The sequence below is a fragment of the Nerophis lumbriciformis genome, linkage group LG02, assembly GCF_033978685.3.
Source record: "Nerophis lumbriciformis linkage group LG02, RoL_Nlum_v2.1, whole genome shotgun sequence".
In the NCBI taxonomy this organism is placed as follows: Eukaryota; Metazoa; Chordata; class Actinopteri; order Syngnathiformes; family Syngnathidae; genus Nerophis; species Nerophis lumbriciformis.
The window spans coordinates 13548112-13570434 of NC_084549.2; the positions used below are offsets into that span (position 1 = coordinate 13548112).

The following is a 22323-nucleotide window of genomic DNA, read 5'->3' on the forward strand; positions in this document are numbered from 1 at the left end:
AAGCTTACAGTGCGCCTTATATATGGACCAATATTGAGCCACAACAGGTCTCGCAACTATGGGATGCATAAAGTAACCCCAGCCTCTACTGTAGCGTCTATTCTATGCGCCTTATAATGCGGTGCGCCTTATATATGAACAAAGTTTTAAAATAGGCCATTCATTGAAGGTGCGCTTTATAATCCGGTGCGCCTTATAGGGCGGAAAATACGGTATAATAATACTAACAATATAAAATACATAACATTTATTCCATTACATTCAAATGTTTCTTATTATATTGACTGATCGTTTAGGAGATATCACAAGGCTCTACAACCCTGGTCAAGTTTCACTTATCAAATGAAACTTTGATATGTAACTCTAATATCAACTGTAAACAGCTTTTCCATCGTGTTTGTGTGTTTAAATGAAGGTTAACCTTTGCTAGGATTATCTTCTACATGTTTACTAATGGATTTCTGAACAAAACAGACTTCATAACCTGTCTTAACTGGTGAATGAGGCCCATTGTCTAAATTAAAAAAACTACATCGAGCAAAGCCATTAAAAGCCACAATTTACATGTCATACTGAATGCCAATTAAGCAAAGCTGTTCACGACTCATGCTGTGAGGTGCTGCCCCTGAGGGAGCTGCGAGAAAGCAGCCAGCCAGCAGATGGCGCCAGACACAAGGGTCCCACAATGACATAGGAGGAAGCTGCAACTTAATTCAATTTAAAGCAGGCGGGTAAACACTTGACATACATGAACACTAATGGAGTGTCTGGGTGGGATGATACAACAATAATATAAATATCAATGGAAACAAAACAAATAATGGACTTTTGTAATAAATAAGAGCAACTTCCCCCTACACAGCAGCCAGCAGCACTCTCAGAGCCGAGAGAGGACGGTGTTAATTTACTTAGCTTCTCTACGACACCACCACCACCACCACCACCACCACCACCACCATCATCATCATCCCCACCATGATCACTGTAGCGGCGCTGCTTCTGATTGGCCGAGATGCTGCGCGTGACTTTGGGGTGGGCGGGAGAAATACTAGAGCCGTTGTTGATGTCGCTGGTCGGCCGCTGCCGCTGAGCCAGGACGCTGTTGGTCAGGGGCTCGCTCCCCTCAAACTGGGCGTGGAGAGAGAAGAGGGATCACATTGTTGCTCAGTACAACATGGCCAGGCACATACACAAGAATATCAAAAACTGTGACGCTCACAATTTCCTTAAATGCCACACATATATCGCATGTCAAACAAAGAGTAATTTTATTGTATTTTAGTTTTATATACTGTAAATTCCAGACAATCAGCCGCTATTTTTTTCCTAGATTTTCAACCCTGCGACTTATAAAACGGAGCGGCTAATTAATAGATTTTTTTTCTGCTCTTGCCCCTAATGTTTTGTCTTCAAAAGTTTGCATTAAACCCAAGCAGAGGACTGAAATGGTGTTATTGTTTTTTTTTTTTCTCACTGCAGGTTTCGCAGGTTGTAAATGTACTTCCTGTTTAGATGACGGAAACCGGAAATAAGCGATCGTAGCGTTTTTATCATTTAACACTCCAAGCAATGTTTGTATATTTTACAATATTACCGTATTTTTCGGACTATAAGTCGCAGTTTTTTTCATAGTTTGGCCGTGCCAGTGCGATTTATATGTTTTTTTTCCTTCTTTATTATGCATTTTCGGAAGGTGCGACTTATACTCCGGTGCGACTTATACTCCGAAAAATACGGTACTAATCTAGTCATACTAAACCATCCCATGTGTGATGTCTGTAGGAGTGTTTTCATGCATATTTGTACGCGCTTTCGTAATGTAATGAAGCTAGCGTCGTTAGCATTAGCGAGTATGCGAACACGTTTACGAGTGTCTGTGTACCGGGTAAGTTTTATTAACTTACAATGGCATTATTTTGGTGAATTTCTCAATAAATTCACCAAAACCTCACCGTGGAGTTATTGAGTCTGTTCAGCTCAGTGGTGTCAAAGTCAAGGCCCGCGGGAAATGAATTATCTATGGCCCCCGGGATGATATTTGATTAGTATTAGAACCGGCCCGCAGGCCGCAGCCGCCTGTTGCTGTTTTGCACGCAACAATACTCCATCAGTGTTGGCGCTAGGTAATTTCAAAATTCAAGTCATAAAAATGGGGTCCCACAGTAAATTTTTGGGGTCCCACTTTTTTGTAACCGTTTTGAAAACAAATGATAAATGTATGCCTTATCCTGTTATATCTCACATTCTAAATTGTGTTTTGGAAAAAGGTTGTCATTAGAAATGTCCGATAATGGCTTTTTTGCTGATATCCGATACTCCGATATTGTCCAAGTCTTAATTACCGATTCCGATATCAACCGATACCGATATATACAGTCGTGATATTAACACATTATTATGCCTAATTTTTTTGTGATGCCCCGCTGGATGCATTAAACAATGTAACAAGGTTTTCCAAAATAAATCAACAAAAGTTATGGAAAAAAATGCCAACATGGCACTGCCATATTTATTATTGAAGTCACAAAGTGCATAATTTTTTTTAACATGCCTCAAAACAGCAGCTTGGAATTTGGGACATGCTCCCTGAGAGAGCATGAGGAGGTTGAGGTGGGCGGGGAGGTTTGGTTAAAGGATAGCGGGGGTTGTATATTGTAGCGTCCCGGAAGAGTTAGTGCTGCAAGGGGTTCTGGGTATTTGTTCTGTTGTGTTTATGTTGTGTTACGGTGCGGATGTTCTCCCGAAATGTGTTTGTCATTCTTGTTTGGTGTGGGTTCACAGTGTGGCGCATATTTGTAACAGTGTTAAAGTTGTTTATACGGCCACCCTCAGTGTGACCTGTATGGCATTCACTTGTGTGTGTGAAAAGCCGTAGATATTATGTGACAGGTCCGGCACGCAAAGGAAGTGCCTTTAAGGTTTATTGGCGCTCTTTACTTCTACCTACGTCTGTGTACACAGCGGCGTTTTAAAAAGTCATAAATTTTACTCTTTGAAACCGATACCGATAATTTTGAAACCGATACCGATAATTTCTGATATTACATTTTAAAGCATTTATCGGCCGATATCGGATATTATCGGACATCTCTAGTTGTCATAAACATTACTTAATTCATTGAAAAAAAAATAATACAAAAGAAAACACAATTTTATGCATATGTACATTTATTCAGTTATAAACATTCATTCCCTTTCTTCTTTCCTTCATGGATCTAAACTTTACCACTGCCGGTATTATTTTCTATATTTTTATTGTAATATTTTCAGAATGTGTTGGTTCTATTTTTGGCCAAAGTAAGACAAAGAAAACAATCTGAAGTTGTGTTTATTTTTTGTTTTAATGCCATGATTTTAATAGTCCGGCCCGCGTGTGCACAGATTTTCTTCCATGCGGCCCCTGAGCTAAAATGAGTTTGACACCCCTGGTTTAGCTGATTGGACGATGACTTCTGTTGTGTTTGATCAGCCGTTTATTGCTGTGTTACACACACCGTAGGTATGTAAATAAACATTTACAAAATATTTGAATGTAAATAACTAATTTCACAACATATATATCTTCGGCTTATAGTCCAATGCAGCTAATATATGAAAAAATATTTTATTTCTTCAAAAATTTGTTGGGTGCAGCTTATATCCCGGTGCTCTCCATAGCCTGGAAAATACGGTAGTTGTCTTTTTACAATTAGTTAGGTGTGTTGAAAAGTTACTTAAAACTATACAGTTACTAATTATTTCAGATTATTTTCTATTATTCCATTATTTGATGGACCTTTTTCAAAATGTTAACAAATCCTCAGCATTTGATACCGGCAATGTTAGGATGTGAGAAAGAAGCTGACCTCTGGTGCTTTTCTTCCCAACAGCAGGTAGGTGGCCATGACATCATCATACTTCTGGTTTTGTAAGGAGTCCGTGATCTCATCTTTAGGGAAGCCCATAGTCACCATGAGCTCTGCCAGTAAAAGTACAATACGTCAGATACCCCTGCCAAGATGACCATGGTAGTGACGTACACACACACACACACACACACACACACACACACACACACACACACACACACACACACACACACACACACACACACACACACACACACACACACACACACACACACACGACTCCTAAAGAGACCCCATCCCACCCTGAACCAAAAGTGGGCGCCCCACACAAACACACATTTGATATGTTTACAAGCACTTAACTTATTATTACATATATTTGGTTGAAACCAGCTCTCTAAAACACATGTAAAAACCTTTATTCAGTTTTTGTCTTTTTAAAGATTGGATTTAACATATTTACAACAAATCTTTAGAGAAGTGTTTTTTTTGTTTGTTTTTTTAACCAAAAAGTGCCACGAAATTCAACATAAAGTGTCCAGAACATGAATTTAAATAATCTTATAACCTGTCATTATTGATTATACATCTGTCAAGTTTCCTTTGACTTCAGAGTGTAAAATAGAGATTAGCATATACATACGCAAAGAATTATCATCAGTGGATAATACAAATCATATTAAGACATCATTATTATTACCGTATTTTTCGGACTATAAGTCGCAGTTTTTTTCATAGTTTGGCCGGGGGTGCGACTTATACTCAGGAGCGACTTATGTGTGGAATTATTAACACATTACCGTAAAATATCAAATCATAATATTTAGCTCATTCACGTAAGAAACTAGACTTATAAGATTTTAATGGGATTTAGCGATTAAGAGTGACAGATTTTTTGGTAAACGTATAGCATGTTCTATATGTTATAGTTATTTGAATGACTCTTACCATAATATGTTACGTTAACATACCAGGCACGTTCTCAGTTGGTTATTTATGCCTCATATAACGTACACTTATTCAGCCTGTTGTTCACTATTCTTTATTTATTTTAAATTGCCTTTCAAATGTCTATTCTTGGTGTTGGGTTTTATCAAATAAATTTCCCCCAAAAATGCGACTTATACTCCAGTGTGACTTATATATGTTTTTTTCCTTCTTTATTATGCATTTTCGGCCGGTGCGACTTATACTCCGGAGCGACTTATACTCCGAAAAATACGGTAATATGATTATATTATTAGTGCATCTCCTGTCTTTAAAAACTAGTGATGCCTCTGTTTCTAACTTTATTCAAGGGTCTTTGAATGCACCAGTTACGCAAAACTGAAACTTGTGCATAACTTTCTCCGATGATAGATTTATAATTTTTTACTTTTCTTCTACTACTTCATCTTTTTTCCGAACTGTTGGTGCTGTGTGTAAATTAAAGTTAAAGTCCCCCGGATAGTCACAAACATACTAGGTGTGGTGAAATTACTCTCTGCATTTGACCCATCCCCTTGTTCCACCCTCTGGGAGGCGAGGGGAGCAGTGAGCAGCAGCGGTGGCCGCGCTCGGGAATCATTTTGGTGATTTAACACCCAATTCCAACCCTTTGAACTCACGACCTACCGATCTCAGGGCAGACACTCTAACCACAAAGCCACTGAGCAGGTGGCAAATGCTGAAATGCTAAATGCTGAAAGGTGCGCTTTGATGACGTTATGACATCCGTGTTGAGTGAAGTGTTCAATGCTCGGCTTTCCACTAACCAGGTGGAACTAACCACGTCGTATTCTTGATAGTGGGTGCAGGTCCCGTATTTTTCGGGACTATAAATCGTTGTTTTTTTTAGTTTGGGGTGCGACTTATACTCAGGAGCGACTTATGTGTGAAATTATTAACACGTTACCGTAAAATATCAAATAATATTATTTAGCTCATTCACGTAAGAAACTAGACTTATAAGATTTTAATGGGATTTAGCGATTAGGAGTGACAGACTGTTTGGTAAACGTATAGCATGTTCTAATGTTGAATGACTCTTACCATAATATGTTACGTTAACATACCAGGCACGTTCTCAGTTGGTTATTTATGCGTCATATAACATACACTTATTCAGCCTGTTGTTCACTATTCTTTATTTATTTTAAATTGCCTTTCAAATGTCTATTCTTGGTGTTGGCTTTTATCAAATAAATTTCCCCAAAAAATGCGACTTATACTCCAGTGTGACTTATATGTTTTTTCCCTTCTTTATTATGCATTTTCGGCCGGTGCGACTTATACTCCGGAGCGACTTATACTCCGGAGCGACTTACACTCTGAAAAATACGGTAGTCTTAGACCAGGGGTCGGCAACCCGCGGCTCTAGAGCCGCATGCGGCTCTTTAGCGCCGCCCTAGTGGCTCTCTGGAGCTTTTTCAAAAATGTATGAAAAATGGAAAAAGATTAGGGTAAAAAATGTTTTTTGTTTGTTTTAATATGGTTTCCGTAGGAGGACAAACATGACGCAAACCTCCCTAATTGTTATAAAGCACACTGTTTGTATTAAACATGCCTCACTGATTCGAGTATTTGGCGAGCGCCGTTTTGTCCTACTAATTTTGGCGGTCCTTGAACTCACCGTAGTTTGTTTACATATATAACTTTCTCCGACTTTCTAGGACGTGTTTTATGCCACTTCTTTTTCTGTCTCATTTTGTCCACCAAACTTTTAACGATGTGCATGAATACACAAAGGTGAGTTTTGTTGATGTTATTGACTCGTGTGAAGTGCTAATCAGACATATTTGGTCACTGCATGACTGCAAGCTAATCAATGCTAACATGCTATTTAGGCTAGCTATATGTACATATTGCATCATTATGCCTCGTTTGTAGCTATATTTGAGGTCATTTAGTTTCCTTTAAGTCATCTTAATTCAATTTATATCTCATGACACACTATCTGTATGTAATATGGCTTTTCATTTTTTGCGGCTCAAGACAGATTTGTTTTTGTATTTTCGGTCCAATATGGCTCTTTCAACATTTTGGGTTGCCGACCCCTGGACTAGACATTCTTAATTTGATTCAAGCAGCCTTTTTATTGAACTTTCACAGCTATTTTAATTTCCTATGACAAAACATAAATAAATAAATAAATTTGTAAAAAGGAGAGAAAAAAAATCTTCAAACTTTACAAAACCCCCACTTCGACGCGACTGCGCACACATACCTATTCTGGTTGAGTCACTGAAGTCCGCCTCTGGCTCAATGTACGGCTTCAACTCCTCTTCCTCGTGACCCACATTCATCCAGTGGTCTTTCATGATTTGCTAACAAACGAGGAATTGTTGTTTATTACACTAGTCCAGACTTCCAGAGAAGGATAACCATGACTCCAGGCTGTATGCAACACCCTTTTGAAAATGTCTAGTCACAGCAATAGCTGAATAACAAACTGATCAATTGTTATTAGTACGGAGCTTTAGCCCAGTTCTGGAGTGGGCTGTATTGACTGAACTGACAACAACATAATGTTTGTGAACACACAACAAGCATGCTCCAAGTGACCATGCCATCAGAACCAATGGAGCAAATCGCCCTGACCTAAAAAGTAACAATGCAAATAAGAAATGTGTGGGAGAATACCTCCAAACTGCCACGTTTGACCGGGTTGAGCACCAGTAGTTTCTTCAGCAGATTTTCACAGTCTGTGGACATGTAGAAGGGGATGCGGTACTTTCCCCGCAGGACCCTTTCTCTCAGCTCCTGCGCAACGAAGCAACAGGGTTAGCAACAATGACGTCAGACCACCGTTGGTAAATAACAAATTAGAAGCTGATCTGATGAAATGTGACAAGTGTTTGAAAATTCCTGTTTATGTGCTCGTGTGACAGCTTTGATCCGTACTCAAAAATACACGCTAGGCTAGGAAGAATCGTTCATGCACGAGCACAATGTAGATGTGTCGGGTAATCAATAGAAACTGCTCCTCACATTTGAGTTGCGCAATAGGAATGAATGGAAAAACTCAAAATGATCTACAAAAACAGAGACCAAACTCGCTAACACGTAAGCACATTGTGCAACATCCTTATAATCAATGCAATTGCTCCTAACGCCAGTTATCAATGAGAACCGCCACCATGCATAAAAAAAATAAATAGAAAAACCTGAGATAATCCATAAAGCCCAGGCTACGCTTGCTCATGCACGAGGACATGAACACGTGCAACTGTACATGTGAAATAATCGATTCAAACACTCCTACCACCAGTTATTAATCATATCTGCCACCATGCATTATAGAAACAAATAAAACAACTCAAAATAATGCAGACATACATTCACATACAGGTAAAGTATGAGACTCATATAATGAATGTGATCATTCCTAGTTATTAATGATTTCGGCGCCTTCTTCAGTAGAAAGAAACGGAACAATTAAAAATAATCCACTAAATCAGACATACATGCACATACAGATAAAGTATGTAAATCATATAAGAAATGTGATCGCTCCTAGTTATTAATGATATTGCCTGCTTTCTTCAGTAGAAAGAAACAGAATGATTAAAAAATAATCCACTAAATCAGACATACATGCACATACAGGTGAAGTATGTGAGTCATATAATGAATGTGATCATTGCTAGTTATTAGATATTGCCTGCCTTCTTCAGTAGAAATAAACATAATGATTAAAAATAATCCACTAAATCAGACATACATGCACATACAGGTAAAGTATGTGAGTCATATAATGAATGTGATAATTCCTAGTTATTAACGATATTGCCCGCCTTCTTCAGTAGAAATAAACGGAATGATTAAAAATAATCCACTAAATCAGACAAACTGTACATGCACATACAGGTAAAGTATGTAAGTCATATAGGAAATGTGATCGCTTCTAGTTATTAATGATATTGCTGCCTTCTTCAGTAGAAATAAACAGAATGATTAAAATAATCCACTAAATCAGGCATACATGCACATACAGGTAAAGTATGTAAGTCATTTAAGAAATGTGATTGCTCCTAGTTATTAATGATGTTGCCCGCCTTCTTTAGTTGAAATAAACGGAATGATTAAAAATAATCCACTAAATCAGACATACATGCACATACAGGTAAAGTATGTGAGTCATATAATGAATGTGATAATTCCTAGTTATCAACGATATTGCCCGCCTTCTTCAGTAGAAAGAAACAGAACGATTAAAAATAATCTACTAAATCAGACATACAGGTAAAGTATGTAAGTCATTTAAGAAATGTGATCACTCCTAGTTATTAATGATATTGCCCGCCTTCTTCAGTAGAAATAAACAGAATGATTAAAAAATAATCCACTAAATCAGACATACATGCACATACAGGTAAAGTATGTAAGTCATTTAAGAAATGTGATCGCTCCTAGTTATTAATGATGTTGCCCGCCTTCTTCAGTTGAAATAAACGGAATGAAGTTAAAAAATAATCCACTAAATCAGACATACATGCACATACAGGTAAAGTATGTAAGTCATATAATGAATGGGATAATTCCTAGTTATTAACGATATTGCCCGCCTTCTTCAGTAGAAATAAACAGAACGATTAAAAATAATCCACTAAATCAGACATACATGCACATACAGGTAAAGTATGTAAATCATATAAGAAATGTGTTCGCTCCTAGTTATTAATGATATTGCCCGCCTTCTTCAGTAGAAATAAACAGAATGATTAAAATAATCCACTAAATCAGGCATACATGCACATACAGGTGAAGTATGTAAGTCATATAATGAATGGGATAATTCCTAGTTATTAACGATATTGCCTGCCTTCTTCAGTAGAAATAAACAGAATGACTCAAAATAATCCACAAAGTCAGACATACATGTAGATACAGGCACAGTACTGTATGTGTGTTATATAATGAATGTGATCGCTACCAATTATCAATGATATCGCCACCCCTTCTTTAGTAAAAATAAACAACACGACTCAAAATAATCCACCGTCAAATCCCACGGTATGCTTGCGGCTCATGCATCGGTACATATACACACAATATGTAATCAATGCAAATGTGGCTACCACCAATTATTGATCATATTCGTCCACTTGCATTAGAAAAAATTGAATTGTAGTAATAATCCACAAAACACACCAAAAACATGAAATAATCCACAAATTTACAGTAATACAGACTTGTAAATATAAATTTATTGCACAACAGGGGAATTTAAATAATTGCATAGATTGTCACCAGAGTTTAAAGGGAATATCCCTGACAAATACTAACACAACTAGAAACAAACCAGAAAGTTGCACACAAACTGGGCTAAAAAAGAATTTAAAGTATATATTTCCTGTTTGTAGGTTGCTGCTGCTTCATGAATCATTTCTACAGTTGCTGCATTATTCAAGTAGGGTGGGTAAACCTCCAACGTAGTCTCACTCCAATGATAGAAACAGGAAATTCCACTCTTAATCTGCTCATTCAGGAAACACGGAATCATGTCCTTACACGTAAACTTAAGGGAAAACAAATAAATCCTCCAACCGGGCAATACCTGTTTAGAGCAAGCAGCAGTGCGCAATACATTTTGAAGCTTTAACCATTGGGGATATCAATAAATGCAACCTGTCTGTGTCTTCTAAACTAGACTATTCTTAGTGTGCAACCTGCACAATAAAAGTGCATCTTCCTAGAACAACAAGAAGCCAGCCAAAATAAATAACACATTCTGGAATAGAAACTATGATAGATAGAAATAACGGTTGTAAACGACCACAACGCATCCAAACGGAAAATTTCCTAATTTCCTCCAAATTTATTTTTGACTACAAAACAAGCATCTCTATCTTGATTTGGAACTGTTTAACCCAAATAATTTAATTTGTTCCAAGTCTGCGGTGTGAAGACACGCCTAATTTAATACAAATCTGTGTAAAATGGTTATAAACCAATGAGGGGGAAATAAGAGAAATTGTCAAAATATGATTAATTTGTTAAAATGAAAGGAGACAATATTTTTACCATAAACTCTCAAGTACTATTACTAATACAGTTATCACAAATTGTGTTCACATGACTATAAATGACATTAGTGGCAGTTCTCTTCAACTGGCCCCACAGGGGTCAAATCCAGGGAATGACACCATACTGGCCCCCGAGTTCAATTCAAAACTTGGGTGACAAACATTTTTTCTTGTTGTATCGACAAACTTGGACCAGTGTGAACACATTAGCAGATCCTTGCATTGACATTTGAATCTTTCTAGAACAGGGGTCGGCAACCCGCGGCTCCGGAGCCGCATGCGGCTCTTTGATCACTCTGATGCGGCTCAGCAGCTTACTTGCTGAACCCCCCAATTTTCCCGTGAGACTTCCGGATTTCAGTGCCTCTCGCAGAAAACTCCCGGGATTAATATTCACCGATTTTCACCCTTATGGCTATAATAAGGGCGTGCCATGATGGTACAACATTTGGCGCCCTCTACAATCTGTATTAACAGCGTGCCAGCCCAACACTTGTTATGCAATATACATCTTCTGCTTGCACACGTACATGACAGCAAGGCATACTTGCTCAACAGCCACACAGGTTACACTGACGGTGGTCATATAAAACAACTTTAACACTCTTACTAATAATGCGCCACACTTTGAACCAAAACCAAACAAGAATGACAAACACATTTCGGGAGAACATCTGCACCTTAACACAACATAAACACAACAGAACAAACACCCAGAATCCCATGCAGCCCTGACTCTTCCGGGCTACATTATACACCCCTGCTACCACCAAACTCCGCCCCCACCCCAACCCTGCTCCCTCACACATCAACCCACCCTCTCTTTGCGTCGGTTGAGGTGGGCGGGGTTTGGTGGGGGTGAGTTAGGGCTGCATGGGATTCTGGGTATTTGTCCTGTTGTGTTTATGTTGTGTTACGGTGCAGATGTTTTCCCGAAATTTGTTTGTCATTCTTGTTTGGTGTGGGTTCACAGTGTGGTGCATTATTAGTAAGAGTGTTAAAGTTTTTTTTTTATACCACCACCGTCAGTGTGACCTGTGTGGTTGTTGACCAAGTATGCCTTGCTGTCACCTACGTGAGCAAGCGGAAGCCCCATACATCGTGTGGCTGATCAGGTACGCTGACTGTAGTGGGTGCTATATACTGTACCATCACGGCACGCATGACGCTGACAAGCGCCATTCATTTAAAACCCGCGTGCCGCACCAGCTTTCAAATTCCACATAAAGGTGTGGGCAGCGTGTCTGAGACCCTTGGTTCATACATAGCACAAAGCAAAAAAAAAAATTGTATGGAGTGTTATTTCATTTAAAATTTCAAAACATTTTTGCGGCTCCCATTGTTTTCTATAATTTGTGAAACTGGTCAAAATGGCTCTTTGACTGGTAAAGGTTGCCGACCCCTGTTCTAGAACAACTGAGGCGTTCCTCAAAGCACCATTCTAAGTGCTCTCTTTTTCGAGAGTTATACATTTTTTTCGTAATGTATTATATGTTACTAGGTTGTTGCCACAAAGCTTGTTTACTTCAGATGCGGTCAGTAGTCATCTGTTCAGCTTCTTTGGTTACACAAGTAGTTTTCCTCAAGGTTTCATTTTAGGTCCTCTCTTTTCATCATTTGGGCTATTCAACTGGAGGCCCGCGATGTCAGTAAAAAGAACTTGTGACTCACATATTTGCAGCAGATTCTTAAAAACGCTAGAGTGCTGTCATGGAGATAATCTTTGGCTAGCTTTTTTTTTGTAGAAAGGCCTTAAAAAACAGCCAAGCGCTCCTGTAACTCCGACAAAACAGACCAAATTTAAATGTCTACTGCAGAGAAAGCTGGTTCCACGGAATATACAAAGTAGGACTAATAGTGAAGGCCTTAGATTGGATTCTGGAAATTTGTCCCCCAAAACAATTACCGTATTTTTCGGACTATAAGTCACAGTTTTTTTCATAGTTTGGGTTCCATTGCGACTTATATGTTTTTTTCCTTCTTTATTATGCATTTTCGGCAGGTGCGACTTATACTCCGAAAAATACGGTAAGTTAAATAATATGGGCTGTGCTCAAAATGCTTTGTAAGACATGCTAGAAAACATGTAATATAGACACCCTCAAAGTTTTATAATCAATATAGACAAATGATCAATGGTTTGTGAATGATTCATCCTTTTGTGTGCAATGAGTCAAGACTAGAAAATTGGTGTGTCCTAATTTTGTCACATGGTTGTATTGTTTGGATTTTACTCATTTCCCGCCCATTAAAATATACGTGGTGGTCAAGCTAACTCTATTCTCAAAGGGCACGAGGCGCCATTTAGCCTTTTCTGAAGAAAAAATAGCCTGTGCTTGTGTTGTTTTTGGCTGTGCGAATCATTTAAAATCGTATAAAGGATAAACGTTTCTCCGAGTTTCTTGAGAGGTAATCGAAAAGGGCGGAAAAAGTCCAATATTTGTGGAAACGACGAGGAGAAAAGCATGCAGCTCACACTCCAGTCCAAGGGAGCAGAGTTGAAGAACGCACGAGTTTGGACCTTCGATCCCTCAGGCGGTACTGCATCAAAAAGCGACATCGGTGTGAAAAGGATATCACCACATGGGCTCAGGAACACTTCAGAAAACCACTAGTAACTACAGTTCGTCGCTACATCTGTAAGTGCTAGTTAAAACTCTACTATGCAAAGTGAAAGCCATTTATCAACAACACCCAGAAACGCCGCTGGCTTCGCTGGGCTCGAGCTCATTTAAGATGGACTGATGCAAGGCGGAAAAGTGTTCTGTGGTCTGACGAGTCCACATTTCAAATTGTTTTTGGAAACTGTGGCCGTCGTGTCCTCCGGAACAAAGAGGAAAAGAACCATCCGGATTGTTATAGGCGCAAAGTTGAAAAGCCAGCCTCTGTGATAGTATGGGGGTGTATTAGTGCCCAAGGCATGGGTAACTTACACATCTGTGAAGGCACCATTAATGCTGAAAGGTGCATACAGGTTTTGGAGCGACATATGTTGCCATCCAAGGAACGTTATCATGGACGCCCCTGCTTATTTCAGCAAGACAATGCCAAGCCACGTGTTACAACAGTGTGGCTTCATAGTAAAAGAGTGCGGGTGCTAGACTGGCCTGCCTGTAGTCCAGACCTGTCTCCCTTTGAAAATGTGTGGCGCAATATGAAGCCTAAAATACCACAACGGAGACCCCGGACTGTTGAACAACTTAAGCTGTACATCAAGCAAGAATGGGAAAGAATTCCAACTGAAAAGCTTCAAAAATTGGTCTACTCAGAATATAAGTTGAAAAGGATTTGCAAATCATTGTATTTTGTTTTTAGTTACGATTTAAACAACGTTTCTACTTCACTGGTTTTGGGTTTTGTATATTGCAGAAATATTTAAGCCTCTTTAGTACTCCATCTTGGTTTGGTTGACCACCACTGCTTTTCATTTCCGGGAAGAAGTCACGTGACGGAATCCAAGCAATATAAAACATGAACATTATTCAAATATAATTGTGGACGTTAGGTATGAATGATGATTAGCAAAACGACTCATCCCACAGCCTCACCACACCTTTAGGTTCTGTCCGTCGAAGGGCAGGGATCCGCTGACCAGCGTGTAGAGGATGACCCCGAGGCTCCACACGTCCACCTCGGGGCCATCGTACTTCTTTCCCTGGAAAAGTTCAGGGGCAGCGTAGGGCGGAGAACCACAGAAGGTGTCCAACTTGCTGCCTACAGTGAACTCATTGCTGAAGCCAAAGTCGGCTATCTTGATGTTCATGTCAGCGTCCAAAAGCAGGTTCTCGGCCTGTGGGTCAGAAGGACGGGATGTTCATTAGTACGCACGCTAATTGTCGTAAAAGCATGCTTCAAATGATGGTTTGCACCTTTAGATCCCTGTGAACTATCCTCCTCTGGTGGCAATACTGCACAGCAGACACAATCTAAAACCCAAACATATATTCGATCTTATATACAGAGCACTATACAGGAGAAAAATGCAGGTTCATTGTTTGCCGCTCAGTGTCGAGTCTACATCAATATTGCTGAGGCACCACTGGGTGTCAGCACAGCAGCTGCAGTGTGTGAGGAGGCCACGCTCTACCTTTCCTCCGCAGTCAGTGACACAGCTTGATCTTGGTGCATGACGCCACTCATGCCCATGATGACTCACCTGCCTGAACTTGGCCCTGGCCTCCTTCTCCTTCATCCTACCGTGGGCCACCAGGTAGTCAAAGACCTCACCTGGAGCACACAGCAGAGAGGACATTTGGAATGCGTTTACTTGTAGGAGTGTACTGTAGTCGTATCAAATATAACGGGGGCACACTGGCAAAGTCAACAAAATGTCACTCACCACCACTGGCGTACTCCATCACTAAGTAGAGTGTCTTCTCTGTTTCAATCACCTCAAATAATTTGACTGCAGAAAAAATAAAGGAAACAAATGAAAATAGTTTACCCATTATGTTTCTAACACTTTCCCCTGCCACTTAAATGCATGTTCACATTCAATAGATGCAAAAAGAAGTATAATATAAGAACATTAAAAAAAAAAAATTAGCTAATCATGTAATAATTTAATGTAAGTATTTAATTACTACAATTAAATTACATTTATTTATTTTAAATATATATTGAATTTGGACTACATCTATTCAAATTATTATAACTTAATATATATTACAAGTAGAGATGTCCGATAATATCGGACTGCCGATATTATCGCTCGATAAATGCTTTAAAATGTAATATCGGAAATTATCGGTATCGGTTTCAAAAAGTAAAATGTATGACTTTTTAAAACGCCGCTGTACGGAGTGGTACACGGACGTAGGGAGAAGTACAGAGCGCCAATAAACCTTAAATGCACTGCCTTTGCGTGCCGGCCCAATCACATAATATCTACGGCTTTTCACACACACAAGTGTATGCAAAGCATACTTGGTCAACAGCCATACAGGTCACACTGAGGGTGGCCGTATAAACAACTTTAACACTGCTACAAATATGCGCCACACTGTGAACCCACACCAAACAAGAATGACAAACACATTTCGGGAGAACATCCGCACTGTAACACAACATAAACACAACAGAACAAATACCCAGAACCCCTTGCAGCACTAACTCTTCGGGACGCTACAATATACACCCCCCTCTACCCCTCACCCCCCGCCCCCCAACCCCACCCACCTCAACCTCCTCATGCTCTCTCAGGGAGAGCATGTCCCAATGAGGAATGTTAAAAAAAAATAATGCACTTTGTGACTTCAATAATAAATATGGCAATGCCATGTTGGCATTTTTTTCCATAACTTGAGTTGATTTATTTTGGAAAACCTTGTTACATTGTTTAATGCATCCAGCGGGGCATCACAACAAAATTAGGCATAATAATGTGTTAATTCCACGACTGTATATATCGGTATTGGTTGATATCGGAATCGGTAATTAAGAGTATTACAATGGTAATACTGTAGTGTACTACGTCACAGTAAACTCAATAACTATATAAATAAATAATATTATTAATAACTATATCTAACATTAAAGGGGCTATTGGAAACATGCTTAAAGTAGCATTTTTTTTAAAACCAAAAATGTGGCTGTGGCTAGCTTATGTTACCATAAAGGGTTTAACAGAACATATATATAATTTTACATGTTGATATTCTTTTACAAATATTAATTATTTTAAATAAAAATTCAATTGTACAAACTCACTGCTGTCTCTTCTTATACACGTACACGCAGGGAGTGCTTGCACGTACACAAAAGCAGCACCAGAGAAGAAACTAAAAATTTGCAGTCATGTTATTGTTAGGATAGACCAGAGGTCAGCAACCCGCGGCTCAAGAGCCACATGCGGCTCTTTAGCGGCGCCCTGGTGGCTCCATGGAGCTTTTTCCAAAAATGTATGGAAATGGAAAAAAGATGGGGGTAAAAATATATATTTTTTATTTGGTTTCTGTAGGAGGACAAACACGACACAAAGCTTCCTATTTGTTAGAAAGCCCACTATTTAATATGTTTGTGTTTATCCTTCACTGATGAGAGTATTTGGCGAGCGCCGTTTTGTCCTACTAATTTCAGCGGCCCTTGAACTCACCGTTGTGTGGACTGTGACTCAACAATTTGTTTACATGTATAAGTTTCTCTAACGCTGCCACAGAGAGGCATGTTTTATGCCACTCCTTTGTTTCATTTTGTCCACCAAACATTTTATACTGTGCGTGAATGCACAAAGGTGAGCTTTGTTGATGTTATTGACTTGTTGGAGTGCTAATCAGGCATATTTGGTCAGTGCATGACTGCAAGCTAATCATGCTATTTAGGCTAGCTGTATGTACATATTGCATCATTATGCTTCATGTGTAGGTATATTTGAGTTAATTTAATTTCCCTTACTTATGTCCTCTGTGCATTTAATTTATATTTACATTATCTGTATGTAATATTGGCTGCCATGTTGTTCCAGACTACAGCAGACATTAACCAGCTTGCAAAGATTGTAATAAATTAGGGATGTCCCGATCCAGGTTTTTGCACTTCCGATCTGATACCGATATTGTTTTTGCATTTCCGATCCGATACCGATACTGACCGATACCGATACTGACCGATACTGGCCTATCCGAGCATGTATTAAAATTTAAAGTTATTTAGCCTACTTAGTTGTCAGAATCATGTTGAAAAGGGTTTTAGTACTCTTGATAACAACTAGCCAGCTGAATTAGGGGAGTTTGAATAATACACAATGGTTGGTAACAAGAAACTGACCTGTTTATTCAAGGATAAACACAAAATAGACAAAATTATACATGACAAACAGAAATGGCATCATTGAACTAGGGCTGGGCGATATGGCCTTTTTTTAATATTGCGATATTTTAAGGCCATATTGCGATACACAATATATATCTCGATATTTTGCCTTAGCCTTGAATGAACACTTGATGCATATAATCACAGCAGTATGATGATTCTATGTGTTTTGATTGATTGATTGATTGAGACTTTTATTAGTAGGTTGCACAGTGAAGTACATATTCCGTACAATTGACCACTAAATGGTAACACCCCAATAAGTTTTTCAACTTGTTTAAGTCGGGGTCCACTTAAATTGATTCATGATACAGATATATACTATCAGATATATACTATCATCATAATACAGTCATCACACAAGATAATCACATTGAATTATTTACATTATTTATAATCCAGGGTGTGGAGGGGGGCGCCTGATGTAAGTGTCAAAAAGACAGCCAAAAGAGTTTGATATGAGAATAAATCTAAAGTTAAAATATAGGGTAGAAATGCACCCATTTGCAGGAAATGTAGTCTTGATTTTCAAAATGTTCTTTCAAGGCTTGCATGTCTACATTAAAACATTCTTCTTCATACTGCATTAATATATGCTACTTTTAAACTTTCATGCAGAGAAGGAAATCACAACTAAAAAAATCACTAATTTTTTCATACGGTGTTGATGTGGAAATTTTTGCCTCGGCATTGTGATGGTGTGGGCGTGTGTCACCGAATGGAGATAAGCGTCTCGACAGACGTCACAATATTTGAACAATGATGACGAAACCTGTTTTCTCTGTCATGTCCGTGTGTCGAAAATTGTTATGCGCTTATTTTTTTATTTGATTTTGTGCGTGGCATAGATTTGCTATGCGCAGAGGACGCTTAAACAGTGCGCAATTGCACAGGTGAGCACCTTAGAGGGAACGTTGCTCGCACGGCTGCGCTAGCATCACAGCTAACGTCAGCCATGCTGCTACCTCGCTCTCTGCAGGGAGAGGACGTATACATATGTGACGTATGACGTGACAGTATGTGACGTGTGTAAGAAGGTGCACTTGCTGTCTGTGAGAGGGAGACACAGGAAAGAGTGAGAAGAGCCTGTCGTGTAATGCCAGCAGCTAAAAGCAACTGCGTGAGAATCCACAGACCTGTGGATGTGTTGAAGGTGTGCTGGAAAATGCGGAACGGCAATTAGGGAGCAGCAGAAAAGTGGAATGTATTATTTAAATCAGTGCGTTGGAAAACACGGACCGGAGTTTTTTTTAAAACTGGATCTGGATCGGCATTTTCCCATGCCTTGCCGATACGCAATTTTTGGCAAATATCGGCAGCCAATCCGATCCAAATATCGGATCGGGACATCCCTATAATAAATCCATTAAAAGAAGACAGCCTGCCGTTTCCTTTAACTTGGACACACACATCTATTCTAAGAAAGTCATTTCCAGGAGTTATCTCACCGTCTGAGGAGTTTTACTAATGTTTTCCAATGTTGTAAAAATGTGTAGAATAAATATTACATTTCAACATTTCTGTCAACGAAGATTTGCGTCAGCCTGCGACACACAGTCATTTTGATAGTAGGCTAATATAGCTAATTAGGCACTTACACCATGTGTTGCCATCATTATAACACTTATATAAGTCTTTTAATTTTTTTGCGGCTCCAGACCGATTACTTTTTTGTATTTGTGGTCCAATATGGCTCTTTCAACATTTTGGGTTGCCGACCCCTGGGATAGACTATACATTCAGTGATAGATAATGTTATCGAGCCAAATTACTATCATTAGCTAACAACACACTAATGTGTGTGTTACCGCAGGCGTAGTTACAGTGCGTCATTATGTGCAAAAGGCCGCAAGAGAGCGGGATATAATGCTTACAACTCACTCGAAAGTGAGTGCCCTGTAGGTTGCAAACAGCCATTTTAAATGTATTTTTTTTATTATCATAGTTAATGACATGCAGATGTGTGTAATGTTATTGTCAGGTGTGTGACCTTACCAATGTTGGGATGGTTCAGTAGCTTCATTATTCGCACTTCCCTGAAGAGCTGTTGACACACAAAGAAACATTTGTTGTTTTTAATGAAATTGTATGAGCTGACTAAGGACATTCAGGAGATGCTATTATGCACACAACAGAGCCACACAAAGTGACGTCTTTGGAAACTGAACTGGAGCATCATGGGACTTGAGTGCTATGTACGGCAACATGACGGATGCAGTGACAATAAATCTCTCAAGGATGAAGAGCGGCATTACAAAAAAAAAAAAAAAGAACACACAGCTGTATAAGTACACGGGCTTCCAGCCAGTCCGGTCCAATAAAATCATGCACGCTCATCTTTGTTCTTAAAGCATCATGCTTATCGACTGAGTGCAGAGCTTTGAGAGCAGCTTGGCGTCATGTCAGATGATATCCTGCAGCCACTTAGAGGTGCTGTTGAATCATTTACATTCTGCTGACTCCCCCGCCGAGGCTCAGCGCTATCAAAGGGAGTTCTCTGTGCTTTGACGTCAACACTGATTTTGCGCTTTGTCCGCCATCTTTCTTACGTTCCACCTGCTGTCTATACTTAGAAAATCTAAAAGGGAGAGTTCATATTTGCACGTGTGGCACCGATTCTCTAAATGCCTTTGGAGATGTTATACAAGCAAGCAAATGGACTGTCTTGTGTTTTTTGGGTCATCTAAAGTAGTCTGAGAGCCCGACCCAGCTGGGACCTCTCAGGTACTTTTTGCTAATTCAGTCTTCCGGTCTGTCTCGAAGTCTGCTCGCTTGTCTTTCATCAGACGGGCCAAAACTAAACGTAGCGAGAAAGAACAACAGAAACTAAGATGAACAGGAAGACCTTGTATTCACTACTGTAGTGTGACAACCGTTTTCTGCAGTTACATCAACAAGAAGCCATAGTTAGCCAAAAAAAATAACAGCCCTAATCATTTGGATGCTTGTTGTGCATTCCGTATTTTCTGGACTGTAGAGCGCACCGGGATATAAGCCGCACCCACTCAAACCAGTGAAGTTGGCACGTTGTGTAAATGGTAAATAAAAACAATACAATGATTTGCAAACCCTTTTCAACTTATATTCAATTGAATAGACTGCAAAGACAAGATACTTAATGTTCGAACTGGAAAACGTTTTATTTTTTGCAAATATTAGCTCATTTGGAATTTGATGCCTGCAACATGTTTCAAAAAAGCTGGCACAAGTGGCAAAAAAAAAGGACTGAGAAAGTTGAGGAATGCTCATCAAACACTTATTTGGCATAGGTAACTTACACATCTGTGAAGGCACCAGTAATGCTGAAAGGTACATACAGGTTTTGGAGCAACATATGTTGCCATCCAAGCAATGTTATCATGGACGCCCCTGCTTATTTCAGCAAGACAATGCCAAACCACGTGTTACAACAGTGTGGCTTCATAGTAAAAGAGTGCGGGTACTAGACTGGCCTGCCTGTAGTCCAGACCTGTCTCCCATTGAAAAGGTGTGGCGCATTATGAAGCCTGAAATACGACAACTGTTAAACAACTTAAGCTGTACATCAAGCAAGAATGAGAAATAATTCCACATGAAAAGCTTCAAAAATTGGTCTCCTCAGTTCCCAAACGTTTACTGAGTGTTGTTAAAAGGAAAGGCCATGTAACACAGTGGTAAAAATGCCCCTGTGCCAACTTTTTTGCAATGTGTTGTTGCCATTAAATTCTAAGTTAATGATTATTTGCAAAAGTTGGAACATTAAATATATTGTCTTTGCAGTCTGTTCAATTGAATATAAGTTGAAAAGGATTTGCAAATCATTGTATTCTGTTTTTATTTACGAATTACACAATGTGCCAACGTCACTGATTTTGGGTTTCGTAGTTATGTACACAGAAATATTTTGTAAATGTTTATTTACATACCTTAACTGTTTACAAACGGTGTCTTTAACACGGCAATTAAACGGCTGATCAAACACAACTGAAGTCATTGTCATGGACCAACGAGCTGTGGGTCCATGGGTCGATAGCAGTGGTTCTTAACTTGGGTTCGATCGAACCCTAGGGGTTCGGTGAGTCGGCCTCAGGTAAAGACACATCAGACTTATCGTGTAAATAAAAACTTCTCCCTATCGGCGTATTATGGATGACCCCCAAACAATGTTCCCTATAATTTTCCATCTGATTTGCAGGTTGTTGATTGATCGATTGAAACTTTTACTAGCAGATTGCAAAGGAGAAGAATACATTATATGAAACAGTACAGTACATATTCAATACCATCGACCACTAAATGGTAACACCCGAATAAGTTTTTCAACTTGTTTAAGTCGGGGTCCACGTTAATCAATTCATGGTAATGTGTGTAAGGTGTGTAATTTGTTGTGAGTTCATGCACTGTGTTGGTTTTGTTCTTTGAACAAGGTGATGTTCATGCACAGTTCATTTTGTGCACCAGTAAAAAAACACATATAACTTTTTCTTGAATTGAAAAAACATTTTATTTTTCACTAAAGAAGGGTTCGGTGAATGCGCATATGAAACTGGTGGGGTTCGGTACCTCCAACAAGGTTAAGAACCACTGTTCTATAGTAATACTCGTATGTTGAAGAGTACGTCTGACTACTGTAGCCGCAACGCACCGACGATCCATCAAGCGGTGCAGCTTCATAGCTT

General features: G+C 39.2%; 1 protein-coding gene across 2 annotated transcripts in view; it reads right to left on the reverse strand.

Annotated features, from left to right (window-relative positions):
* Nucleotides 1-22323, reverse strand: part of mark1 (MAP/microtubule affinity-regulating kinase 1) — a 142938-nt gene that overhangs the window by 20159 nt on the left and 100456 nt on the right. The window contains exons 4-12 of one of the 2 annotated variants that reach the window (XM_061939736.1): nt 19661-19709; nt 15195-15260; nt 15012-15082; nt 14725-14781; nt 14409-14645; nt 7470-7589; nt 7054-7153; nt 3846-3958; nt 909-1128 (exon numbers count right to left, since the gene is read on the reverse strand). In XM_061939736.1, the coding sequence (XP_061795720.1) occupies nt 909-1128; nt 3846-3958; nt 7054-7153; nt 7470-7589; nt 14409-14645; nt 14725-14781; nt 15012-15082; nt 15195-15260; nt 19661-19709 (1033 nt within the window). The remainder of the gene's footprint in view (nt 1-908; nt 1129-3845; nt 3959-7053; nt 7154-7469; nt 7590-14408; nt 14646-14724; nt 14782-15011; nt 15083-15194; nt 15261-19660; nt 19710-22323) is intronic. The other variant, XM_061939819.1, reaches the window with a different exon arrangement.